The following is a 27518-nucleotide window of genomic DNA, read 5'->3' as shown; positions in this document are numbered from 1 at the left end:
TGGCTGCAGTGCAGAGGGCACACAGTGAGTTACATCCCCACAGTTTCATTTATCCTGTAGTCCCCTCTGCCTGCTCCCCCTTCCTGCCCCAGAAGAAAGTGCAGCGAACTGCCTGAGGACTTCTATCTCCCCATCCTCCCTCATTGTGTGGGCTAGGACTACACATTTGTCTTTCCATAAACTTCACTCCAGGGTGTTTCGCTGCCAAATCCTTCCTTCCCCCAGCCCACTTAAGTCCCATGACCTTCTACTCCCTGCCAGTAGCCCAGAAAATCAAAAGCCCAGGACTTCTGTATGTTGAGCTCTGGACCTGGTCATGCAAACCTGTCCCCCCAGCAGCAAGCAAGCTGACTCCCTTGCATGCTCAGCTGCCTCTAACCTATGGACAAGGTTTGCAAATTCATCCTTCCATCCTTCCATACTTCTGCACATTCAGCCAAACTCTGTGCTCTTGTGCTGCCCATTATGTATTAGAGTGGCAAAGGCACAAGTGCTGCTCCTTGCTCTGTGTGCAAGGTGTTCCTGCGGTGAGACTGCTGCACTTCTGGGCCATGATCTGTGGGTTTGGTAATTATGCATCTATCTCTCTCTTCTTGTTTCTATGTTGTGGTTATCAGATTCTCAGTGAAGCTAGTCCGGTCAATATTGTGTTGAAACTCAACCAGCTGATTTCTTTGCTGTCTTCCATTGAAGAAAAGGTAGAGTTTTAAAGCTGTTTTATATTATCTTCTTGTTATCTTTTGCCTCTAGTTATGCTTCTTGTTCATCATCAGTGCAATCCTCTGCTAAGTAAGATTTCTTTGCTCTGACATCATTACTCTCAATGTAGTGCAGAATCACCAAATGCAGTTTGGTACACATAAATTCTTTTACAGGTGAAAACACTGTTGATTGAAGGTCCTGATTCAACACACCGGCGCTCCCTTATTCCCCCTGTAACTTTTGAGGTAAATGTACTTCTTTAACAATGCTGTTCACAATGTGGAAGGACAGTAATACAGATTTATGTCAGTATCTCAGTTCCTGGGAACTTTGCTGTGCTGCCACAGAGATAACAGCTATTCCTGGATGCTGTTTAGCACCATGCAAATGCTTAAGAGATGTCTAGTGAGATTGGCATAATGACAATACACATCCATAAATTCAGGCAAGTGTTGCATTTGTAATACACGTGACTGAAGTGTAGAAGATAGCTTATGAAAAATCTCTCTGTTTTCCAATAGGTGAAAGCTGACTCCCTAGGAATTTTCTCAAAAATACATCTCAAGGTTGATGTGGAAATGGGAAAACTGATTATCAAGAGAGCTAAGGATGGTCCAGAAGACAAGTTTTATACCCACAAGAAAAGTACGATGCTTAAGGTCACAAATGCTGGACTAGACTCTCAGTCCCTTCGATGATGGGGAAGGGTGTAGATATTTCTGCTAGGTCCTGGGTGTTGTGCAAGGCTCCAGTCAGTCTAGACTGCCTATCCCCAAAGCAGCCTGCAGAGAGCAGGGAGTCAGTACTGGAGTAACCAACTTTCACAGATTGTTAGACCTGGCCTCCTGGTCTAAATGAAGACAGTCATAGCAGGACTGCAAGGGAGCAGGTTTTGATAGAAGATTCCCTGTAGAGCTGGTTGCAATAGATCCATTTTCTACTAAAAGCAATCTCACTTGAAAAAAAAAAATTCTGCAGGAACATACTGACTTCTGTGATGATTTTTGATGGTAAAAAGCCAGATACTCAGTTTCAGTAACATTTTTCAGTGAATTTCCCCTTGATTTTTTTTTTTTTTTTGGTATATGAATCAGTATCTTTACTGATGAGCAGTGCCAGTTTATGTCTGTGAAGGCCCAATTCAAACAACTTCCATTTTTTTCTGTTGTGTTTCTGGACAGGTAGCTCACTGAGATTGAGCCAAACAGGGTAGGATTTATCAGCAAGTAAACGATGCCCTTGGGCTCTCTCCTGCTAGAAAATCAACCTGTTGCTGATAGTGATTGAAAAGATTAGCTTTCATGCATGGCTTTCTCCAGCTGGTGTTCATAATTACTTAGCTGCTATTTTAGATGGGGAGGAATCACCTTTACCACCAAATGAGGTTCTACCTCCTCTTTCACAGATGGGGAAGAAATATATGTAGGTTGGCTCAGGATACAGAGAGATTGCCTGCAGGAAGCCAAGGCTTCACTTCAGACTGCAGGGCTTGGTATGGACAAGAGCTCCAGGCAGAATGACTTTTGGGGGTCCTTTTCACTTCAGAGTCCAAATCTGTTCCTATAGGGAACAGGATTAAGCAACATTAAAATGTAGTTATGCGGACCACAGTGAGTCTCAGACATAAAAGACCATTTAAGTCCTAAGCCTGCGAGCAGGGTCCTGTTAGTTTTGGTGGGATTCTAGCTTCAGTGATTGCAGCTCATGACACCAAGTCTCTGTTTAGTCTTGCAGCTTATCAAGTCCCAGAAGGTCCCTAACAAACTGGTGATTGTGCTGGAAACAGAAAAAGAAAAAACGCAGCGGAAGGAATATGTTTTTTCTGATTCAAAGGTACATACACAGTTTTTTTCCTGCCATCCTGGAGCAGGTATCCGGGTGGGAGTGGTACAAGGGGCATTCCTTGGCAGAAAGAGGAACTGTTGAAGGACAGTGGTTGGCTTTGCAAAAATGAAATTTCTCCTTTGTTCTGGAAACGTCCAGAAAGTGAACAAGTGTATTGTGTAAAGGGAGATACTGGAGGGGGCAACCATACCTAGGTGCTGTCACTGAGGCAGGAGAACAGAGTGTCAGCAAGCAGTGAGAAGAGGCACGGAGTCACGTGAGGGTAGCTGCAAAATGATTCATATAGACAAACAAGAGGGAAGTCTAGGCTTTCTTCTGACCAGCTCAGCACTTGTTAAAGTAATGCACAAGCCAAACACCTAAGAAAGTACCACAGGAAAGACAGCTGCTTGGAAGGTTTCTAGGATAGTGGAGAGCTAATCTGCCCTTCAAGTGTGCTGGGAGTTTCCTGGTTCAGCTAGTTTTTCAAGAGGTCATGCTGGAAGAGTTAAGCATCTCATTAATTCTCTGCTCCTCCCTGTCTAGAAGAGAGAAGGGTTCTGCCAACTTCTGCAGCAGATGAAGAATAAACACTCAGAGCAACCAGAGCCTGATATGATCACCATCTTCATTGGGACCTGGAATATGGGTATGGGCTCCCTTCTGACCTGGGCGTTCCTTCAGACACTTGTCAAAACGTGTGCTCACCTGCCATGATGAGCTCCAGACGCTGTGTTCTGTAGCAGATCTGTACACCAGGGTTGTCTTCCACTGGGACAGGGGAAGGGCTGATCTCTAGGCTTATTCTTGCATGTGGTTTGACACTTTTCATGGTTCCAGTCAAAGGGCCATAAAGTTGGCCCTGATGGGTACTGAGGGATTCCTCCAATAACAGGGAATTGTGGCTGGCACAAAGCTGGTGCAGCAGCGTACCCTATCCTCCACCTTTGCAGAAAGGGCAGGAGCAATTCCAATAACTGCACGTCAGCTGCTTCTGAACCTGACTAGGGACTGTTCACGTCCAGCCTGCGAAGAAAGTTGAGCATCTGTGATATTTAGAGAAGGGGACAGGGTATAGTTGAGGACAGTGGAATTTAAGTTATTTTCCAATTTTGGAAGAAAAACCTGGTTCAGCTGCTGTAAGCTGAGCTCTCTGTGCTCAGTCATACTTAAGAGATAAGGTAAAGGCAGTGGCAGGCCAGGAGTACAGCTCCTTACCTTTACACTTAGCTAGCCTTGGCCTTGGTAAGCTATGAAACAGAGGAAGATGGTCAAAGCAGAGTCACTCCTTCATCAGTGAGTCAGGTGGGGTTAACATATTTGTCATCTTAGAACAGCGTGCCCTTGCTGATACAAAACTGATACAGGGCAGAGTGAATGTGAAGCCTATTATTTCTGTCCCCATGGGTTGTCTGTATCCTGCGTTTGACAGAACATACTCTGACTTACTTTGGTGTTTGATTTGTTAATAAAAGGTGCTGCACCTCCCCCAAAGAAGATCACCTCCTGGTTTCTCTCCAAGGGGCAGGGGAAGACCCGAGATGACACTGCTGACTACATTCCTCATGATATCTATGTGATTGGCACCCAGGAGGATCCCCAAGGGGAGAAGGAATGGCTGGAGACCCTGAGGCAATCCCTGCAGGAAATCACCAGTATCAGCTTCAAAGTGGTGAGGGGTTGTTCCAGCTATTCCACATAACTCAGGCGTGTGAGGAGAGTACATGTTGTGCAAATAAATGAGAGGAATAAGTGGCATTTTGCCTACACCTCCTCCGCTTCCCTCCCTTTATTGTCATTGCATTTGGATGAGGGAGAGTGAACTGAATCTGTCTGTGGACTCCACGAGATCCTCCCCTGGAGCTGGCTAGATGGGCACATTACTATGGACAGTGACCCCCACTACTGACAAAGCAGGGACCCTGGCATGAAGCTCCTCTGTCTGCCAGCCTGGGAGCAAGGGGCAGATGCTGAGCACCTGAGTCAAGTGGTGGTGATAGTTTGACCTTCACAAAGGAGGAGACTAAAAATTTCTGAGTCAGCTGTAGCCTAGATCTCACCCTAGGCTATTGCACTTTCAAAACAGGATGTAACAGCACACAGGCACAATCATAAAAGAAACTGAACCTTATTAAGATCAGGTTTGGACATTCCTGAGTTTCAGTGATGTCGAGAAACAAATCTAAGCATACCTGGAAGGCCACAGGAGAGCAGGACTTACGACTTTCATGGTGATTGGGAAACTGTATTTTGTGCAAGCAAGGCAATCCAAGGATTAACTAGAACATAGCACTAGAAAATAGCAGGTCCTTCCTCCCATCTTTGATTAAAATGACTGAAAGCATATCCAGAGTACAGAAAAAACATCTGTGTAGGAGAAGTACTACAGAAAGAGACAGGAAGGCTGCAGCTACAGCACAGCTTCACAGGCATGTGCAGAAATATAACCTCTAACCTTCCCATCTCTGCAGATAGCAATCCATACACTCTGGAACATCAGGATTGTTGTACTGGCCAAGCCAGAACATGAGAACCGCATCAGCCATATCTGCACAGACAACGTGAAGACAGGCATCGCAAACACACTGGGTGAGGAACAGACCTGGTCTTGTCCAAAGGACTGAGATCTGTTCAGTCTATGCCAATACTGTCCTTGAAATGGAACAGCTCTTTCTCCACAAGATTCCTTTGACTACTTTTATGTGACACTAGTGATACTAAAGTTATATCCCACTAGCACTGATTATGTCTTACCCTTTAAGAGAGGAAATCTATTTGTGTGTATACTTAGGTCATATATATATATTCCCAGCAAACACCTTTGGCTATTGGATTGCTCTTTCTTGGGTTTCACGAGGAAATTGCACTTCTTTCCCTTCAACTAATTTTTTTTAGCATCCTTAGAAAATTTGTAACCACAATCTGTGTTGTATATACTGATTCTTTCTGTGCTGATTAAGTCAACTTATTTCTCTTCTCCATCCTCCACTTAGGATGTGCCAGGTGCTTTATTATCTTTGCTAGACTCAGCCTGGAGGTTGATTGATTTCTTGACATTTTTGGCTTATCTTTTTCCAGGTAATAAAGGAGCTGTGGGGGTGTCATTCATGTTTAATGGAACCTCCTTTGGGTTTGTTAACAGCCATTTGACTTCAGGAAGTGAAAAGAAACACAGGTAAGATACATCCTCCCCTCTCAAAAATGGATGTTGACCCAGGGTGAAAGGAAGGAGGGCCCACCAGACAGTCGCAAGCATGTTTTCCTGACCATAAAAAATTGTTAAATGTCTCCTGGGAGGGCAACCTGTGCTAAAGATGCTTCTCACTGTGTCACCATTTAAATGAGGGACTTCTGCTATATGACCATACCATATGTGTGCAGATGAAATGGACAGCAAAATGATTTCAGACCCAAGTGTAAATGTCTCACACAACACTTTTATGACCTGTCATGCAAGCCCAGTACATGAGGAAAGCAGTTCCCTGATCTACAGTGTTTTGGAGAGATGTGGGAAGGCTTTTCCCATCCCAGAATGATGTGCTGAAGGGATCTGTCTGCCTTCTCACTGTAAGCAGTGCTGCAAGCATGGGAGCTGTGGTGTGCCCTGGGGCACAGCTGAGAAAGATCCTGCTAGGCAGAGCATGCTGTCAGGAATACCAAGAGTGAGGTGTGTAGCACAGAAATATCTCCATGGTGGCTAATTCTCTATACCCAGCTGTGAAGTGAGTTTCCATGGTCTAGGCAGGTTCTGTGCAGGACAGGACTGGAAGGCAAAAGATCCTGACACCAGTGGGAGATCTGCACCCACACTGGGAGGAGCTGGAGCAGTTGGAAGGAGTGGTTTTGAAAGCAAAGAGGACTTGAAATGAAGAGGTTGGCTTTGCCATCTTTCCCAGTCCAGGACCCAGAAAACAGATGGTGTGGGATTTCTGCACAAGGTCTTTGTCACTGATGGAGTTAACTTCTATGGAAGGGTTCCCCAGGGCCTGGAATAGCTGCCAAAGTCTAGTTATGTGTTTGCTGCTGAAATCTGAAGGCAACAATCTAATGCTGGGTTTCTAGGGCATGCAGCTCAGAAAAGCACAGCCCCAGGAGGCAACAAAAGTGGCTTTAGGACAGCTTTCCAGGTTTTCAATTCAGGTGGAAACAGTCTGACACCCAAGGTAGAGCAGCCCGGAGCTGCTGTAAATGCCGCTGCCCCCTCCTCACAGCAAGCTGCCCCTCAGCTCCCCAGACCACACACAAGACAAGCTGCAGCATGAGAGCTGCGCTGCGTTACTGGTTGCATGAAGTAGGTTGGCTCACTGGGAAACACTGAGCATATCACCTGGGCCTGTCTGCTGAGGTGCAGTGCGAGGCAGGGGTGGCAAGTTCTCGGCTTCTGATCTGCTCTTCTCTAGATGTTGGGCCAGATCAGTTCCTGCCTGGTAAAGCAGCAGTCTCTGCCAGCCCAGGCATTTAGAAATTGCATGGCTATTTAGTATGTCAGGCAGATGTTTTTTGTCTTGACAGACGCAACCAGAACTACATGAACATCCTGCGCTTCCTGACACTGGGAGATAAGAAACTGAGTCCATTTAACATCACTCATCGCTTTACTCATCTTTTCTGGCTGGGAGACTTGAACTACCGTGTGGAACAGCCCCCAACGGTTAGGGACTCTGCGTGAATCCCTGGAAAGACAAAATACTGTGTTGCTATAGAAGTGCCATCTTTTTCTAATCTAGGGCAATGTGGCAGAAGGAGTGGCAGAAAGAGGGGAGGCAGAAGGGATCCCCAGGGCACAAGTATGACACCAGTTGAGGGAGAGTAAGGAAATCCTCTTTGCTCTCTCCAAGGATTAATGGACCCAGGAATGCCATCTGGCACACCTGGCTGCTCCAGGCAGCATCACTTCCTCAAACCTCCCAACTCTCCTTCCCTCTGTGAGCAAGCATCTGTCCCTGAACAGCTTGATCCAGAAATTGCCTTTCTGCTCTAATTGGTTAGCTTTTAATGGCTCAGAACAGGCCTTCAGAAACAGGCAAGTAATAAATACTGGATAGGTTTCAGTAGGCTGGAGACAACAGCAAGTCTGGTGTTGATGTGCATCTGGTTGTGTGTGTGTTTGTTTGTATGCTTGTGTAGGGGATGAGTGGACATTTTGATGCCTGTTTCAATAGGTAAATATTCAGCCATGCAGCAAAGACTGGGGCCTCTCAGTGAAGGGAAGGGTGGGGAAGTGGCAGGGGGTATGGCTCTGTGAAACAGTTCAGAAGCACTTGCTGGCTCACTGATAAAGGGAGTATTTATGAGAAGGTTTTGCATCATCTGCAGCTCTGCTGTTTCCCTGTTGGCAGGAAGCAGAGAATATTATCCAGAAGATCAGGCAGCAGCAGTATCCAGAGCTGCTGGCTTTCGACCAGCTTCTCACAGAGAGAAAGGACCAAAAGGTGTTTCTGCAGTTTGGTAAGATTCTGAGTTTGTTGGCAGGTTCCTCTCCTGTTTCCAGCAACTTTCTCTGCCAGGCTCGATGTGGGGCAGGGTGTACAGAGCAGTGGCTGTCTTTCCCAGATGAGGGTTCTCAATGGGCCAAACTGTAACAGAGCTATCTCTCTGTTTTAGAGGAAGAAGAGATTACCTTTGCTCCGACATACCGTTTTGAAAGGGGTACCCGAGAGAAGTATGCTTACACCAAGCAAAAAGCTACAGGGGTAGGTGAAAACTGGTTTCCCTTCAGAAGTGTATGGCAGAATAGGGAAAGTAACTCCTACAGAAGTGATCTAAAACAATCTCTGCATTTTCTGCCCTTGTAGTGTTTTGAAAGGAGTCAATACAAACAAAAAGATTTGACACAAATATATGGTGCTTGGGCAAGTGAATTTCCTGTTCTTTTGTGAACTGGTCCTTTCTCTTCTTCTTGACATCACTTCTCCTTTGGTTTGCAGATGAAGTACAATTTGCCATCCTGGTGTGATCGAGTGCTCTGGAAATCATATCCCATGGTGCACGTTGTGTGTCAGTCCTATGGTGGGTAGATAACATATTGTAGATAGCAAAGCAATCAGTCTGAAACGGAAATGATTCAGAGCAGAGTCTGTAGGATCTCCCAGCACTGCCAGGCACTCAGCATAGAGGGACCTGATGTTAAAAGAGGCAGAGTGGAGCCAAATCTCTCTGCCTGTAACCTTACAAGCTTGGAAATTAATTCTGTCATTCTTTTATATGCAGAATAACACTCAGACAGCTGCGGCTGTCCACCTTTAGGTCACACTGTAGGATCACTTTACACCAGTTATTTCTTGGCAACAACAACCACTTTTCATGTGCAGTTACCACCAGGAGCTCCTTACTTGATGGTGCCAGCAGGGTAGACCCTGTGTACACAGTCCAGTCTGCAGAGACTGGACCTGCAAACATCTCCCTTCTATCAAATCACATTCCAGCAGGACTGTGTGGTACCAAGAGCCTATTCTCTTTCTTGCTGAGAAACATCACAAAAGTGCAGTGCAGGGAAGAGAGGGAGCCCACAAGGCCTGTTCAGAGAAAGACACAGATACTAGTTCCTGAGATTTCATCGACTACATGTAGGACCAAGCATCTGAGTATGATGTTGATGGTTTCCTATGCATGAGATTGAGAAGAGGGCTGTAGGAGTCTCTTGGGAATAAGGTGGACTGGTCTGATCACAGAACCTATGATGATGAGGTGTGTGGTCAAATAAGCACTTCAGAAAGTCCAGCATCTGCTTTTATACACTGTTCTGTTCAATGGACTGGGCTTGCTGGAACTTGGTGTGTGCTCAGGTCAAGTCAAGACCTTGCTCATTCACTGTTAATCCTGGGCCACGAGTTGCTCTGTAGCACTGAAGTAGCACCAGTGTATTCTTGTGTGATTTCCTGCCTTATTAGAGCTTTGATTAGCTGTGCATGTTGCAGAGGCAACCAGGAAGCCTGCAAGTGCTTTTTTTACTGGGGGAATCTAACACTGACAGTTGCTTGCAAAATTATATGGTAAAGTTGTGTCCGTTAACCAAATCTTCATGTGTTTTGGCAAAAGAGTTACATTCCTATATACTAATATGAGATTATGTAGAAACGCCTTTGACTAGAGACAGTTACCACAGTGACAGTTATGTTTTCTGGAAAATTACTGAATAATATTTCTATCATAGCGATCTCACTGGAGCATAGCAGAAATGCAGGGCAGTAACTATCCTCCCTTTCTCGTCGGCAGGCTGCACCACTGACATCATGACAAGTGACCACAGTCCTGTCTTTGCCACCTTTGAAGTGGGAGTCACGTCACAGTTTGTTTCAAAGAATGGTTAGTCAGGCTGGGTGCAAGTGTGCTGACTTCACCTTTGGATATAAAATGCAGTGCTTTGTATAAGTTGAAAGAAAAAGCTGCTTCTTAAAATGCCCTCTCTTTATCTCCTACTGAAAATGCCATTATTTTCCCTTTCTCTTTCCTAGACTCCAAGTACACAGATTCCCAAGGGGAGATAGAGCTCCTGCACTGCTACGCTACTCTGAAGACCAAGTCCCAGACCAAGTTCTACATCGAGTTTCACTCTAGCTGCTTAGAAAGTATGGGTTTGCCCATCTTTATTCTTTCTGTCAAAGTTTCCTGCTTGTTTGGATTAGTTCCCCTTCCTCTTGCTTTGATCTAAATGAATAGCTGTGTGGATCACTTGTTCCAGTGCAAAAAAGGGATGTCCTAGAGATTTGTTGTAGTTTACAAGTCATCCTATACTGTCAGCAATACAATCCAAAACCCACAGCCATTTAGCTGTAATCCATGCTTACACATGTAGCCTTCCACCATTTCTTCCATCTTGTTTGGCAATCTGATCATCTCTTTCTTGAAGAGAAACACGTGTTGTTCTTGCTTATTACACAGAAAATCTCTACTTAGCAAACACATGATTGATTAAATTTCAAATCATGCCTGCTACAAATGATCAGGTGCTTTCAAAATAAAGCATCTGCATTACGCTAATAAAAATAATTTAATTACCCTGTTTTAAAAAAGAATAAGTCAGAGGATCAACTCAAAGTGAAAGGAAAGATAGTGATTTGATTCTGTAAATGGGACTGTGTACCCACCAGTGCTGCAGATTTTACTCCCTGTCCCTGAGCTGCAGGGCTGAGTCTCAGCTGTTTATGTAATGCAAGCCTACATGTCCTTGCTGTGGTTTTTTTTAAGCGATTCCCCATCACAGGACTGCTCCTGTAAGTGGGACAGCATGCCTTCGGTGTATGCTTCATCACATTATCGCATGTCAGAGCGCTGTGTCAAAGACAGTTCCATAAAAGATTATTTTTTGGCTGTATCAAAATTTGCATAAATTTCTATGGAAACAGTGTATTACGAATCTTAAATTAGAATTTCAAAAGTGTGCTATCTTGAGTGGCGTAGGAAGAGCTGTCATGTTCTTATCCTCCAGTCCATGTATGCACTGAACTTTTCAGTGCCAAGTTTCACTGTAAAATAAAACCATTTAACAATGCTCCAGTAAAATCACTTGTAAATTTACTGTGTAAACATTCACCCAAAGCTCAGACTTTAAGCTTCTTAATACTTCTAAAATTTGCACCCAAGTGGGAAAATAATTGTAGGCCTTTTGGAGATCTAGCATCTGAAAAGGATTTGTAGCCAAGTTCTTGCTGTCTCTCTTCTAGCGAACTCCTTTCTCATCACTTTGCAGGTTTTGTAAAGAGCCAGGAAGGAGAAAATGAGGATGGGAATGAAGGGGAGCTTGTGGTAAAGTTCGTTGATGCTCTTCCAAAGGTAAACTGGGACTATGTTTCCATATCCATATGGAAGAGAAGCCTTCCACTTGCATCCCATAAGCAACATTACATCGTTTGCATATATCAACATTACTTTTAGGACCATGGTTGTGGTCTTGTTTACACTCAAAAGGGACTTTAAGAATGCAGGATGGGCTTAAGCTAAACAGAGTATGTTATAAGCAGGAAAAGACTTTCTTGTCCATATACTTTCATCTGTATCAGGAATTTTGCTGGCCTGTTTATGTCACTCAGGAGCATGACTTTTTTCTCACCTTTTTAGTGAACATAACTATGCTGACAAGTCTTTTAAGCAGGCCCTTTTGTTTGTTTGTTTTAGATGGAAGATAAAACAGCTGTCCTGGAGTTTCTTTGCCATGTGAGGCAAAGTTATTTTTCTTGGTATTTTTGAGAAAAGTTGACTAAGTTTTTTTTACCTGTGTTAAAAAGACCATCAATGGCCAGAAGTAGTGTTCTGTGTGTCTATGTCAGAGACAAGTCCTATTCTTAAGATCAGAGCTGTTCTCCATTTCCTGGTGTGGTGGGAGCTGGAAGAACTATCAGAGCTCTTGGATTTGGAGCAAATATGCATGTCAGTACCCTTCTGAATAGCCCCAAAGAAGAACTGCTGACTTTGGAAAGAGTGCCTTACACTGAGAGATTGGGGCAAGACTCTACAATAAGTGATTGTAACAACAGCCAAACAGATTTTTGGGAACAGACTGTAATCAGAGTCCAGATCACTTCCTCCTAGAGCAATTTTCAGTCTGCACTGTAGGAAAAAAAATGCAGCTCAGCCCAATGTGTTTGATGTGTAGCATTCTGTCTGCTCTGCTGGGAGCAGGAGGGGGGGGGACTCTAAAAGTGTGTAGCCTTCTACCACAGATCTCCAAACATCATCAGAGGCTGATCCTGGGGGTGACACGATACCCTCATGGGTCTATTCAGCTGAGTTTTGCTCATTTGGGACTGAGGCACAGGGAGAACTGTGTTCATGTAGATCACCTATTGTATTGACCCACTTTAACTTGTCTTTGCAGCTGACTCCAATTATTTCAGACCCAGAATACCTACTGGATCAACACATCCTGATCAGCATTAAGTCATCAGACAGTGATGAATCTTATGGTAAGTGAAGACTTTTTATGCTCTAAAGTTCTGGATGAGTCAAAATCTACTTAGATTTTTCCAAACCGCTGAAAGAGTGGGAGAGAACAGAAGTAACTCTTACAGACTGAACATCTATGATGCTCTGACTTCTGATTTAGAACTCAAAACATACAAAAATACGTTGTGGGAAATATTTTGTGAGGTAATGATGATTAGAGGAATATGAACTAGAAGCAACAATCTGTATAAGCTTTACCAGTCCTAAAAAGCAGTGGCTTAAAAAGAAAGTACTTTACAGGTATTAAATCAGGAGTCAGTCTGTTTAAATGGGTTTATTCAGAACATACAAATCCTGTTCACCTGCACTTACTTGATGCATTTCTCCTGGCTACAGAAAAGTCATTGTCAGTGCTGCTTGCTCCAAATTCTAACCAGCCAGAGACTGCAGTCCTTGTCCACAGAAAGCTCTTTGCCAAAATCCCATTAACTGAAATGGCAGTCACAGGCTTATTATGTTTTCCTTTCCAGTAATGGAAGCTCAGAACCCTGTAGTCACCTGTGGGTGTCTCCAATGCCCAGATCCTTCACATATATGTGAAGAACTGAAATGAATGCACCTGATTTCTCAAGAGATATTACACTCCTCACTGTGATCCAAAGCAGATTCTCTCTAGTCATCTCAGCCCAGCTGGCACAGTGGTAGTAGATGACTGACATGAGAAAGAGATTTCAATGCTTTTTTTCTCAGTCCCAGGCACATTGTCTCCTTGTCATCCTCTAGGGGAAGGCTGCATTGCCCTGCGAATAGAAGCAACAGAATCCTTAGTTCCTATCCATACTGTGCTGACACACCATGGTGAGAAAACGGGGGTCTTCCAAGGTGAAATCAAGTTACAAACATCACAAGGAAAACAGAGAGAGAAACTGTATGGTAAGGAACGAGATCATCTCTGCGATGCTCGCTCTAGAGAATATCCATCTCAAAAGATTTCTGATAAGTGTCAAGGAACTGAAAATTATCCTTGCAGTGCTTTTAGTCCTAAAGAGGCAAGAGCTTTTGATGCTGACTGCAAGATGATGTGAGTATCGTTAGTTCTCAGGAGTATACCTGTACTCTTTCAGAAAGACATAGCAATTCCATTTGGGTTTTTCTTTTTCATCATTCAAGTTAATTCAGCAGACTGAGAGAGCCCCCTGTCTGTCACTGATACTGATATTATTGAATGGTGATACCGTATTTTCACTTGCAGTGACTATATGACAAGGTGCCAAAGCTCTCCCCGCTCCAGTCACCCTGGGGAACATCTGCAAAGAGCGTGTGAGGCTCTCAAAGAGCAGTTCCTCAGCTAAAAGATCACAAATTTTGCTTATTTTCACCTTGCTACCTGTTGTTCTCTTTCAGAGTACAAAAGCAGCTTCATGACATTTACTATTATTGTCAATGGCAAAATTACCTGTATGTGACTGTTTGGGGGATCATGACCTTTGTATTTCAAGATACACACTTTTTCCTGTGTCAACAAAACATGATATGTATTAGTGGGCAGTTGAAAACATAGTAGCAACAACTGTTTAAAACTGTGTCACTGTCATTCTGATAGGCAGAGAGATGGCTTAATACAAGCAGTAACACAGAAAACTTAGGGAATCAGACTCTGAAGCTGCCAAAACATACATTTATGCCTTCTCTTTCCTTCAGATTTTGTCAAGATTGAACGTGATGAAATTGCTGGGCAGAAACCAAAGAACATCAGCAACTTAGAGCCTAGCAAAGACTGGGATCAGACTAACAGGTAAAGGGCAAGTGGGTAAGTCAGTTACGGAAAACTAGTTGACTCAGTAAACACAAAGCTGGGCTTGCTGTGGGAGCAGTATTAATAGGCATGGTGAGCACTGGGAAGCTGCCTTTGTGGCTCTCTGGTTGTCAGGGCTGGTCAATGCTTCTATGCCCAAAAGCTGAGAATGCATTAGTCAGACTGGGTCCCTGCACCCCACTTAAAAAGGGTCCTTTTATTTCCAACAGAAAGTCAAAATCTACTCATCTGATGGCCAGAGAAGCAGCAGCCATTGCTCGCTATTGGGGGAGTGCTTCCTCTTCTCCAGACAACCTGGGAAAGGAGGATATGTTACGGTAATCTTGCTGCTTTACCTCTGCCAGCTTGGGGTGGGAAGCTGTCCTCAAACTGCCTGTCTTTTCCTTTCCAAGAGTCATAGGATGCTTCTGGGTAAGGCTGTTCTTTCACTCCAGCTTCACAGGTGCATTTCTTTGCAGGCAGCTTCCCGCCTTCTGCCTGCTAGTCTATATGGGTACAGCTCAAAAGGCCAAATGTCTCTCCTGTTGTTCCAGCAGCATATTCCTACACTGCGCAATGCTGCCCAGTGCTGCAATTTAGCTCTTGCTTGAAACTGTCCTGCTGCAGCTGTCAGCTGAACTGCTGTGCCCAAAAACCTGTAAAAGCCCCTATATGTGGTTGCAGAAGCTGAGTGCTCTCTGCAGCCTGGAAATGGAAGCATATGCCACAGCCAGAGGAACTATTTGGGCCTGGGTGAGGTGGCCTCGACCCAGCTGCTTCCTCTCCAGTGACCCAGGGGAGGGAGGCACTAACAGGACTCCCACTTATTCTCTGATTCTGAAGCAACAGTGACAAAAAAAAAAAAAGTAGGTGGTATTGAATGTAAGCAGTCAGTGGGCACTAACTCCTTTGTAGCTGGCAGGGAGACAAAAAAAATAAATGTATTTGTGCATGTATCTTCCTAACAATATTTCTGCTTTTCAGCAGCTCCACTCCCACAGACATTAGCAACCCCAACTACCTGGGGATGGCTGCTTTCTCTCAGCAACCCTCTGCAACCAGCCAGCTTAAGCAGATACCTTCACCAGACCAGTCACCTTCTCTCTGGAGCTACGAGCAGCAGCCCAAAGAGACTACCTCCGTAATGGGACAGAGTCAGTCATCCTCCACATCACCCTCCTTGTCACCTCTATCTCCAAAACCAACCCTCCAGCCTACAGTAAACAGAAGCATTTGTAGTCGGAGTCAAGAGTACCTGTGAGTCTGAGTTTTGCACTGGGGCTAGTGCCCTCTCTCCTGTCATTCTGCACAGTCAGTGTTTCATTATCTGTACAGAGAGTTCAAGGTACAGCATATTCTTTCAGTCTTTTACCTCTAGAATTAGAAAAAGATAAGTTAAGGTCACAAGTGCAGATACCACATACTCAAAGAAAACTAGTGTAGTAGCTCCTCAGACTTTGTGAAAGGAAAGCCAAAAATATATGTACAAGTTTAGTTCTCTACCAAGAGAAGAGAAGGAAAAGACTACAGTGTTGACTGTAGTTAACAAGGAAGAAAAGGGAAGAGTGTGGCATAGATCTTTCCACTGGATGGGAAGGAGAGCTCCTTCGCATGTCATATGCGAAGTACTTTAACTGAATTTCTGCTTAGACTACTATACAAATGTCCAGCTTGCTATAGAAGTTAGCATCCATGTGCTTCATCCATCACAAGTCTTGATGCAGAATTTCCATCCAGCAATTGAAAATATCCCATCCCTACCCAACTTAGTAAGGTGATGAGGCTACTTGACCCTAGTGCATGTGTCCTCAATCAATGTCCTCATTCCAGACCTCTTTTTCATAGTGACAGCTGCTTTCTGAGTCTAGGCTAGAGTTCACTGGTAAATGCATGTGGCACTCTATAAGCCAGAACTTGCAGAAGTCAGAGCTGCAAGCACTACCTCAATCCGTTATGTACCTGACAACACTTCATCATGCTCTCAGCTCTTTGCTCCTGCATGTACTGACTTCCAGAAAATAACTTGAAGCAAGGAACACAACTCATTTGAAGACACTCAAAGAACACGTGCCACTCACCCTACTTTTCTCTGTTCAGTGGTATCGTGGCTGATCTTTTAAGTGCCATGGTGGTTCTCCAGATGAAAGCCTTGCCAAATCAGGTTGAGTTGTACAAAAACCACGAAACCTCCCTTGTCCCATTGTACAGCTGTGCTGTTGTTCCAGTCTAAGCCTCAATTCAAAGGGCTTAGCTATGAATGCACAATGATTGTCTCACCCTACAGTATATAGCTGTTACTTATATACTATGCATTTGGGTGCATTAAGGAGTTTTATCCCTTCTCTAGGAATACTGTGTGGCATTGGTAGCAAAAGGAGATTGACCTAGTTGTAAAATGCTACAGTGTGATGTGAGCTCTTACATTACCTGTCCAGAGAGCCATTTCAATCCTCTCTGCCAGATCTGAGGATTCTTATTAATATTTAAATTCAGATTTGTGCATGTCACAGAGCCATCAAAGCACTTGGCACAGTTTGGCTCAGTAGCTTATCTCTGTTTAAAGAGAAGCCAAGTATCACTCTGATAAGACTGTAGTCCAGCAGGGAGTTTATGCAATACCATGAGTATCTGCTCTCAGCTGTCATGTTAATAATGATTAAACAAAGTAAAACGAATACACAATTCTGTTCTCTCCCTCTGAGTTTAATTGTTATCCTGTTATCCCTTTGCACAGTCAGTGTAATTTTATCATGCTCATTTCCTATTCATTTTCTCTTTAAATCAGTCAGTGTCTCTTGCCTGCTCTTTACAAGTGTCCTTTTTGCACTGCTTTGATGACTGTAGGCCACCCGAACTGGCGAAAATCACAGCAGAACCTTTGCTTCAGGAGGAGGGACAGCAAAAGCCAGAGATGTTTGAGAACCCACTGTATGGCTCTATGGGTTCTAAGGGCAAGGTGGCATCAAAGAAAGAGCAGGACTACCCCAAGGCTTTGCGAAAAGAGCAGCCACCGCTGCCTGATCAGAGCTGTCATCTCACAAAGTCACAGGAGCCTGAGAGCAGCAAGACCTCTGGCAAACAACCATCACCACCCTTCCTGGTCCCCACACAGCGATTTCGGTCCTATACCTGCTCCAGCCAATCTGATGAAAAGAATACAGGTGAAAAGACTCAAGGCAAACCAAAGATGACTACATCATTAGAAAACTCAGCACCGCTCAAGAAACTAGTCAAGCCATTGAGGTCTGAAGTCAACCCAACCACCCAGGGACAGCACAACAAGCCACCTCTTCCCTCAAAGAGCAGGGCAGTGCTGGACATGCAGAACTCCAAGGGCCGAGACTATCGGGACAGTTCAGAGCTCCCACACTCTGGGAAGCATTGGACAGAAGAGGGACCAGTTGGCAGGACAACTACATCGGTGTGTTACTTGTGGGAATAAGGCAGGGTGGAAGTTATATTAGACTGTGGTGTCACAGCAGAATACTACTAGAGTAGTACTGGCTTAATCACTGTGCCCTTGCTCTGTATTTCCTAACCAAGCTCAGAGCACTGTGCCACAAACCTACAGGGCTTGCAGAGCAGGGGATGCAAGGGAGTATCTTAAAGCAATATTGCTACAGAAGATGTCATGTTGTGAAACCATGGCCTTAGTTTTGTGTGAAGTTTTAACTTCTTCTGGACTGTTTTAAGCTTGATGGCCAGGAGAAGAATGCAAATAGTCAGCTACTTTGTTACTACTTGTTTGGTGCATACTGGATTCTTTCTAAGAACGTCCAAACTTGGCCTGGCTGCACATATCTACAGTATTGGCTAGGAGGTTGCTTTGCTGTAATTAATAAAAAGATGATTAAAAGTAGTCATCTATGGGAAACACTTATCAGCTTAGAACAGTGGTGTCCAAAAACATTACTGAACCCTCTGCAAAAATAATCACACATCTACTTTTCTGGGCTGGTGGTGAGGGGGGTTGTTTTTTGGTTGTGTGGTTTTGGGTTTTTTTTTTCTTTTTCCCAGACTGTCACAAGCTGGATGAGAAAGGAGTAGGGGAGATCTTAGTAAATGGGTTTGGGAGAAAAAGAAAAAGAGAGCCCACATGAGCAAGCTGGTTTTCTCCTTCTTCATTAAAAATTTTTGAACTGACAATAGACAAGCTGATATCTTCTCTTGTCTCTACAGTGAAAACGACACGGCAGATGGCACCCTAGGAGGAATCCTGATGGGAAGAAAGATGGAGATTACTGCTTTGTTCACATTGATGCCCTCTGGTCTGGTTCTAAAAAGACTGGGGATTTTTATTTTTTTAGGGTGTATCCCTCTTTATGATTATGGAAATGTTCTAGCCGAGAAGTTTATCCTATGTTGCTCAGACCAAGAGGAGCCAGGACCACAATACCAAATGCAAATCAGCCTTTTGTAGTGTCACTTTGGTACTTCTATTAAGAGGCAGGTGGTTAAATACATGCATTAGCAAATATTTTGAAAAAGAGGAAGGTACGGTGTAAGGACTAGGAGATGGAAGGGGTGTATTTAAAGACCCTCCTTTCTACAAAAGCAAAATTTTTGTGTTACAGAATTCCTATTAAAGAGTGATATGTAAAAGAAAATATTTTGAAAGCGGTACAGCTCTAAAAGCATGTCCTATCCATGGAGCAAGGAGTTAGAGGAGGGTGGAAAACGAGTTTGAATAGCAGATACTATGTCACACAGACAGATGACTGTCACACACTGTCAACCAAGCCAGCTTTGCCTCTACTGTGAGCTCCTAGGCTGCATACATGCATTATTTGTGTAGAGTGTGAGGGCTGGCCCTTGGCACTGTAGCTCTTTTTTTTTTCTAGCAGGTAGTGCTTTTGTACCCCTAACAAACAAAGGGAAATATCAGAACTACATGCAGAAATAGGAGAATAGGCAGGGTCCATAGGCAGCCTAGGAGTATAGCTGCCTGAAGGGACAGATAGCAGTCATTCCAGCCTGCCTTACAGCAAGCACTGTGCTTTTGAAGGACAGTGGCTGGCTGGTTTTGTAGCATTCTTAATAGATTAATGCTGACCTTACTGTACACTTTTGTTCATTGACTGAGAATGAATAATGTTAACATACTTGTAATTTCTGTTATATTCATCTTAAGTATTAATGCCGTGGTTACAATTAGGCTATGCCTGTTTGTGACTTAATCGTTGCTATTGTTTTCACATTGATTACTAAAAATAATAAAAATCACCTTTTGAATTTACTGAAAATTCAAAACTGCCTACCCACATGATTCAGCTTTAGTTGGGTGTTACACCAGCTTTCTCAGTGACAGTGGTCCCTGCCCAAAAGGCACCAAGGAGTGCCGGGAAGATGCCACAATGCCACTGCGATATTGTGACTGAGGATGCATCTGTCTGTGTGCACAGACCCTTCATGGATACAGCTGGTTTAAAAATTCTAGCACCTGTTAGCAGGTACAGTTACTATTTGTATGAGTATAGACAATGTACAGTAATTTTACTGGAGCAGAAGAGGCTGAGCATAGACTTGTGAGAATGGGTGGAAGAGGACAATCTGTAAGGTAGAAATATTTTAAAAAGAGAGGTTTTTCTGCCATGCAGGTTGGAGTTTCAAGGCATCATTACTGAAACACCTAGCTCTCTAACCTACAAGTCAGCAAGACAGGCCATAAGCTTACATTCCTCTTGCTTTATTCAACAGAATCCTTTCTGTGTAATCCCCGTAATTCAATAGCTGTGGTATTTCCTTGGCCCTGGGGAGCATTTCACTTTTCTATTCCAGATTCCAGAAGAGCTTTTATGGCCACAGAGTAAAACCTTCCTGGAGCAGTGAGCTTTCTGTCCAATATAGAGAGTTAGATCAGTTCCCACTAATTCTGTGGTGTGTTCATGTATGTTTGGAAATGGAAATGTGACAGGCTTTCTACAAAAATTTTTAACTTAATAATGAGACAGGCTCAGATTTTCTGTGATGCTACTGTTTATCCACTGACTTCCTGAGCTGTAGAAAAGAAAGTATATTCCTCAAAGTTTGAGAAATAAAAGCTTGATATAAAGCAAGGTAGCTTCTTGCAAAAAAAATATTCTCCTAATTGGGAAAACTGCTTAAAGTTGGCCCAGATTTGCAGATAAGCAGAATTTGAGAACACTGGCCTTACTAAGGCATAATATAACATCCAGGTACTTGATCTGGCCTGTCCTTTAGAAAAGCATATTGCTGGGGGAGAAGAGAAGCTCTCTGCCAAGTTTCCAGAAGCAAAAAATACATTACTATTCCCATACTAAAAATGCATTACTTACCCAGCTCAAGAGCTGGGTATGAATTATCACTTGTGACTCCAAAGAGAGTCTGAGTTATTCTCTATGACAGGAGTGATGGCAAATGCCACCACACTTTTTGCAAGTGGAAAATGTTCAAAAGAAGGCTTTGTAAAGAGCTTTCTGAGGCCTCTGCAGAAGAGACGGTTCTTAGGTGAGCAGCTTAGACATAGAGTGGTAGAGATGAGCTGGTGCAAAAAAGTAGTGGGACACGGTGCAAGTGCTTGTCTTTATAGTAAGACTAGCTGTACCTTGAGATGGTAGAGTTCATAATGCCAACTGTGGGAGCTTGCCAGATGTAAATATTAGAAAACTGAATTTAACAAATAAGTCTTGTGCTTATGGTTGTTTTGTTTCATTTTTACTTTCTGTCATAAAGCCTTTAAGATGATCTCTACTGGTTTTACTGCCTGTGCCCTGAACCAGATGAAACCAGGACTGAACACAAGCTGCTTGTTTCTCATATGTCCCTGGGCCCATGACTCTCTCTTGCCAAACCAGGCATATTTTTCTGCAGTCTCTGTTATTGCCCAATTAAGTTAGTACAGGCAGAATGAGTAGAAGACATGAAGTGAAGGGTATGAATTGTCAAAAAATGGACTGATTTCCCCCAGATGTAGTACCTATCCACAACCTTCCGGCGTCCTTTAAGTTCTTAAAATAGCTGCAGTCTTAGTGTACTTATTTCCATGGAGACCCAGCTGTCAAAAATGCTTTAAGTTCCCAGCTACAGAATGTAATGTTGTAGAACACAGTAACTTTTTAAAACCCCATTTCCTGCCTGCACCTGATGCATCTAATGCAAGCTTACTTGTCCTCTCAACTGTAAAACTATCACAGGGTGCTGTTAAAGCTTTTTGTAAAATGTTGTAGTGGGCTATATATTTCCTTCCTGGTAAAGGTAGGGTCTTACAGAGAATGGCTCAAAGAGGAGGGAAAATAGAAGGAAAAAAAATGAATGAAAATGAGTTAGTCACTTCAAAATAGCAAGGGGATAATTTTGATGTTGTTAGAAATTATGTTGCCAGACCTCTAGTCTGCTGGGGCCAAGCACTCTTTTTCTATACAGCTTAAAACTAATCATTTAGTCACTATCCTCCCATCTGTTTTTAAAATGGAAGTTTTTCTGAAATCTTTACCACATTTTTCTGTCGTCCTTGTCAATTAAATTCTTCCATATTGTGATTTAAGGGATGTGTTGTCCAAAAATTAATTGATCCTCCCCTCTCCTGACAAAGCTCCTAATTTTTGTAACATTTTCAGGCTTAGACATTTGTGTATGATTGAACTGCGGGTGTCAGGACTAGCTAACTGACCAAGGTGACCCAGGGCAATTCCCAGAGATCTTCTACCCAATGGCCCCAGATGGCAACAGATTGGTTGGCAATGCACAATATCCAAATACTTATTTTTTTATTTCCCTAATCTCTGCCTAAGAGCAATCCACACTTTACCCTCTAGGAAGTTTGCTAAAGACACTCCATCCCTACCCTTATTTGTTGTATCCCTTGATGGTAACATAAATCAGAGATACAGCAGGTGGACTGTGCATTCGGAAAGTGTAGGTGATGGTGAAGGCTTCTCTTGATCTGCAGTAACAAGTGACAGTTTGGTGCCATAATATGTCAGCTGCATCTGTGTGATGCTTGTTTCATTGAGGCTAAGGATTTAATGCAGGGGTCAATGACTTTCCCTTTTTTTTTGTGCACAGCTGAAGCAAGAGCTGAGTACAGCTGGAACTGTGTCTCACATTGCTGCTCACATCTGCCACCTAAGAGGTGCTGCAGTCACCAGTGCATTCCTGCAAGCGCCTATGGAGGGGGCTCATAATGCAAGTGCTACAGAATCCAAATAGTCATTTCAATGTGCCAAATTTCCCTACTGTAGAAAAGGTGTTAGCTGTAGAGGTACAGGATGTTCTTTCTATATATATAAGCAAACATCAGGTTTATATTCACATGAATATGAAAAAGATCTCCTTTCTAATTCCACAGTGTGCGCATGATGTTGTTTCAAATGTGGCTCTTAATAAGAGGTATTTTAGGATTGCATTTGTGTTAAAACTTCTGAAGTTTCCCAGAAATTCTTTCACAGTTGAATCCCAGGTTGGCAAAAGAAAGATTTATTTTTACCTACTGTAATTTGCTATATTTTTTCTGATGCATAATGAGATAATGCTTTATCTCATTACGCATGACCAAATTTCCCTGAACTTATGTTCTCGGTTCATTACCATTACCCTGTTTTCTTAATTTTATTTACAGATCATCTTTGGGCGTTAGAGTAGACGATCTCCAGAGGCCCATCCAGCCTCAACTATTCTGTGCTTCTGTGATTGTGTTTAAATGAAACCATTCAGTGCCAGTGATGGTAATCTGCTACACATTACAGTTATTATTAACACTTTATTGCATTTTTTTCCAAGGTCTGGACTAGATTACATGCTGAATAAATTAATCTATCATACCATAAAGCATTAGATTATATCGTAACTAATAGAGACAAAGATGGCACACAACAGACTAGTAAATGTTGGGCTCAGGAAGGAATGAATAACTAGGAATGGATGAAGTAGACAGGGTCCAGCAACAAGCAGAAAGATTGCAGAAAAGCAAGTAGAGACTTTGTGGAATGAGAGAGAATCCAGCAGAAACAAGGTGGGTAAAAGCTGTCTCCAATAGAAACAGGTCGATGGGAAGAAGGAAAGACAGCAAAGAAATTGGAAAAGAAACAAGAGACCTTTGCGATAGAAAGGATGAAGAAATTATGTCTGCTCCATACTTTGCAGCAATTTGCATCTTCACAATTATAGCTTGTAAGCACAAAGAAAATGACCAGATGTGGGAAATGTTCCCTCTTTTCAAATGTAAACTCAAAGATCCAAAACAAAGCCTAATTTGAAAATGGAGCTTTGATTTTAACTTAGCCCTTGGGAAGGACACTGGTGATCAGCATCTTCCCAGAAAAATGAACATTTCAAGTTCTAAGTCAGAAAGCAGTAAAGGAAGTAACTGAATCTGAGCACCAAGCTTCAGTCCAACCTCACAGTGGGTCTGAAGGGAAACGTCGCGTGAGAAACTCTTCCACTCACCTTTGAGCAAGGATCTGTTTCATCACTTGAGTGTCAATCACAACACTGCCATCTCAGCACAGAATCTCTGAAAAATTAGGCTCAAAGGGACCCTAAAGGGACCCATGCAATCCATTCACCATACCAGCAAAGAGTAAACTACAGAATTCTTCACAGAGGAATGTTTTTAACTGGCCTTTTAACTATGCGTGGGAGTTTCTCATCTTCCTCAAGCAGTCTGTTTCAGAGCTTCACTAGCCTTACCAGCCCTTCCTCATCTCTAGAGGGAATTTTTTGGTGGACTTTAAGCCATTTTAGTCTAGTCTTGTCCCCTGTGAACAAGCAGATCAGGTTACTGTCTTCATTTTCTGACACACCATATTTACATACTGCTGTCATGCTTCCAGTCAGCCTTCTCCTCTTTAGAGTAAATGATCCCAACTGCCCCAAAGTTTTCCTCTGGGTCAATTCTTCTACATATTTTGGTCATTCCTGCTAGGCTACTTTGACACTCTCAGTTTTGCTTGAAATGTGCTGGCTAAAGCTGGACACGTCTCCACCAGAAGCCTTGCTCTTGCCAACTGAAGGGGAAGGATCATTTCATGTCTCTTGCTGACAACAGCCCTGTTTATCTCTGAGATAAGGTTTCCCTTTTTTTGTGATAGTATGCTGTTGCTGACTTGTGTTAAGCTGGTGAATCAATACAAACCCTAGGTTCTTTTCTACAGATCTTTCTGCATTTGCGTGCTCAGTTCCTCCTGCCTGGGGTAGTACCTTGCATTTATCACTGCTGAACAGCATCTTGTTTGTCAAGAGAATTTTGAACTGGAAACCCACTCTCTGGCATACTTGCAGGCTTCAGTCTGCAGTGTCTGCAAGGGAAACTGCAACTGCTGTGGATGTTAGAGTGGAGCTTGCCATCAGAAACGGATTCAGAAGCATGACAGAGATCTCACAAAATGGACAGCACTCTGAGTGAAATCCTTTTTAAACATGGACTGTAGCATCTAGCTTTTGTTTTTAGTAACACTTTCTGGCTGACTTAACACAGTGTTGGACTACATTTAGATATTGCTGCTTCTCCATCTCCCTGTTTATTTGTAAGTAATTAAGTACAAACTGTTGTAATCTGGGGGTAAAATTATACCTCTAGAAGGACACTATGCCCCACGTGGTGGAGGGTTTAACCTCACAGCTAGCATGCACAGACTGCACCAGCTTGTGTAGTAGGAAAGCTGGTTGAAGATGTGGCACGACCCCACATATAAGCACACCTGTGTGCACAAGGAAGTTGTCCCAGCTTTTTTTCTTTTTATCCAAGAGTCTGTGACGAGTACAGTGCATGCTTGACTGTTCTGCCTGGCTCCACTATGAAGCTCTCTGACAGGCACTTAATGTCTAGCTCGTCACCCGGTAAAGAACTGGCCCTCATGGCAGGTAGATCAATAAAATATTTTTATATTAGCCTTTTCTGTGTCTCTACACAATCTTGCATGCTTGGTGCGAGTACCTCTTCCTTCGCAGCTGCTAACATCTGAAATTGCCTGCCTGTGTTTCCCTCTATTTGTATCTGCTGAAGAGGATTTTTTCTCCTTTGCCTTTTTTCCCCTAGATGCACAATTACCTAACCCCCAGTAAGTTTTCTATGGGAAGCAAGGTTTCAACCTGTATGGATATAGAATACAACATACTCTCACTGAAGGTATAGTTTTCTGAAAATCATTATATTTGTTAGTTGTCTTTAATTTTTATTCCTGAATTAGACTGTTGAACAAATTGGCAGATTTTAATGATGGTGGTAGCAGAAAGGCGCTTCAAATGGGGAAAGAAGCCACTTTCAGTCTGAATGAACTGTTTTACCATATGTGTTCTTGTAACTCTTGTTGATATAAAAGGAGAGCAAGATGACAGATGATGACATGGAGCAGGCATGTGTTATTGGAAAGACTGCCAGAAGCTTCAGCTGAATTTAAGAAGAGGAACTTTGTATTGGAGTGGAAAAATAGTTAGCAGGTATTGTAAAAAAAAAACAAAAAACAGTATGTCCTGCCCATTACAGAAATCATAGATTACAGAAAGGTGGACATCTTTAACATAGTGTGATTGTGTGATTTGTCTACGATTCAAACATATACAGATGACAATTAATTGAAATTGCTTGCCTTGGAACAGTCTAGCAGTTATTGTAACAGTAAAACATATACAGTGTTTCCAGTAATTTATCTAATGCTTGAGGACACACTTTTTTTTTTTCCCCATGCCATTTCTGCTCACATTGATTCTTTTTCCTGCTGTGCTGAAAGAAATAGTGGACAATTATTTTCTCTCCCAGTTTTAGTGAGAAAAGCCTACTGTCAAAAATGAGCTGAAGGATTTTTGTTGGAGAGGCTGAAGGAAAGCAGGTGGTTGGCAATTGAAAGGTAGCAAGAGACTTTGGGGCTGATTTTATAATAAGGCCAAGGTAAAAGCCTCAGGAGAGGAGTAACTGAGTCTGATCCCTGTATTTCTGTATTTTTGTCTTCTCCCATTTTCTCGTGCTTCATGTTTGGCTTCCTCTTTCTCTGCAGAGGATTAAGATTTAAAGAAGATTTGAAAGGATGCATTTCTCTTAGCACTGCCCTTCAGGAGTTCAGTAACTATATCTGTAGAATTAGGACTTAAGCTTACAGTTATGAGTAATTTTACATTTTTAAATATCTAATTTGATTTTATGATGTATAAGCAGAAAAAAGTAGGCTGTGTGCTTACACTTGGCCAAATTAGTTTTGTAGAGAACATGCATAACCTTGTGTATTGTGTACTTGATAAGACGGAGCTATGCATGAACTATTATTAACTCAGCCAGCAGCGTGCTCTGCTCCAGTGTAATAATCTAGTGAATCATCTATTTTATTCTGTTACAATTTAATAACTGCTTCTTCACTCATTTACTCAAAAGAGAAACAAAACAATTTAGGTAGTCCAAGACAAAAAGTTTTATGAATCCTGCCCAGTTTCAAATTAAATTACAATAATATAGTTACCTAACACCTTATGTTAAGCAGTTAAAAGTAAAGCAAGGAAGCAAGCCGTTACAGATTTTTACATTTGCCAGAGAACGTGTAGTTTCTTTGTGATGCTGGACAGGATGTGCTAGTGCAGTGAAGGCTGCCCTTGTAGTTTATGCTGTGTTCCAAATAATTTTTCAAAGTAATCCTATCTAAAAACCCCCAAACTGCACTTCATTTCACCATCCCCCTCCTTGAACAGCTGCGTAACTCAGTAAAGCTTTGTGACTGATGCTCTGTATGCGCTGCTGGAACTGGAGGTTGTATTGTAGTGGAGATTTGGGGAAAAGACTACAAAAACCACCCAACAAATAGTATTGCAGGTCTCTACCTTGGGCGATGCGGCACATCACCCTTCTGCTAGCCGTGTAGCTTTTAGTAACTATTTAACGCTCATTCACAGTAATAATCTTACTTTAGAAATAAAAGGCAAAGGCATGAATGTTAAAGTCATGGCTGGTAAGCCAGTACGTGCCCTCGGTGCCACGTGTGCACCAGTCGTTTAGTTCACCAAAGCCCCATCAAAGTGTCACATACTTCTTGGCTCTGCTAGGTGACATAATAACAAAAGCTTTTGTTATTCTTTCAGGGAAGCTATTTATGTATATTATGAGTCATGCTTTCGGAAACTGTGTCCTTTCATCCCCCCTTTTTAAAATTAGAAGTTTCAGGAGATCCTAGTGAACCTGTGGCACTCTCCACACTCCGATCGTTGGAAAAGACAAGTTGCATTAAGCATATCAACTTCTTTGAGTCACCTTGAATTCAGATGCACAGGGGAAGAAGGGATGCTATGCAGGATTTTTTTCCGGACAGGTGACCTCGGTTAGGGCCGCGCTGTCGGGGCGCCAGGCGTTCACCTCCTTTCGGTTCACCTCACAAGG

The 27518-nt window shown here is 42.9% G+C and overlaps 1 protein-coding gene across 6 annotated transcripts in view; it reads left to right on the top strand.

Annotated features, from left to right (window-relative positions):
- The window catches only part of INPP5D (inositol polyphosphate-5-phosphatase D), a 65373-nt gene extending 39748 nt beyond the window's left edge, over positions 1 to 25625 (top strand). For 3 of the 6 annotated variants that reach the window (XM_075032074.1, XM_075032075.1, XM_075032076.1), the window contains 21 exons: positions 618 to 698; positions 876 to 947; positions 1224 to 1347; positions 2429 to 2535; positions 3073 to 3175; positions 4002 to 4198; positions 4998 to 5115; positions 5605 to 5701; positions 7039 to 7177; positions 7866 to 7974; positions 8131 to 8219; positions 8454 to 8535; positions 9742 to 9831; positions 9981 to 10094; positions 11216 to 11298; positions 12341 to 12428; positions 13192 to 13341; positions 14110 to 14203; positions 14434 to 14541; positions 15191 to 15460; positions 17048 to 17645. In XM_075032074.1, coding sequence (XP_074888175.1) covers positions 618 to 698; positions 876 to 947; positions 1224 to 1347; positions 2429 to 2535; positions 3073 to 3175; positions 4002 to 4198; positions 4998 to 5115; positions 5605 to 5701; positions 7039 to 7177; positions 7866 to 7974; positions 8131 to 8219; positions 8454 to 8535; positions 9742 to 9831; positions 9981 to 10094; positions 11216 to 11298; positions 12341 to 12428; positions 13192 to 13341; positions 14110 to 14203; positions 14434 to 14541; positions 15191 to 15460; positions 17048 to 17645 — 2913 coding nt within the window. Of the gene's footprint in view, positions 1 to 617; positions 699 to 875; positions 948 to 1223; positions 1348 to 2428; positions 2536 to 3072; positions 3176 to 4001; positions 4199 to 4997; positions 5116 to 5604; positions 5702 to 7038; positions 7178 to 7865; positions 7975 to 8130; positions 8220 to 8453; positions 8536 to 9741; positions 9832 to 9980; positions 10095 to 11215; positions 11299 to 12340; positions 12429 to 13191; positions 13342 to 14109; positions 14204 to 14433; positions 14542 to 15187; positions 15461 to 17047; positions 17646 to 18382 lie in introns of those variants that run through there. The other 3 variants (XM_075032078.1, XM_075032079.1, XM_075032080.1) reach the window with 2 other exon arrangements.
- Positions 25626 to 27518: the final 1893 nt, after the last annotated feature.

The sequence above is a fragment of the Buteo buteo genome, chromosome 7 (assembly GCF_964188355.1).
Source record: "Buteo buteo chromosome 7, bButBut1.hap1.1, whole genome shotgun sequence".
In the NCBI taxonomy this organism is placed as follows: Eukaryota; Metazoa; Chordata; class Aves; order Accipitriformes; family Accipitridae; genus Buteo; species Buteo buteo.
This window is presented reverse-complemented; position numbering and strand designations above follow the sequence as displayed.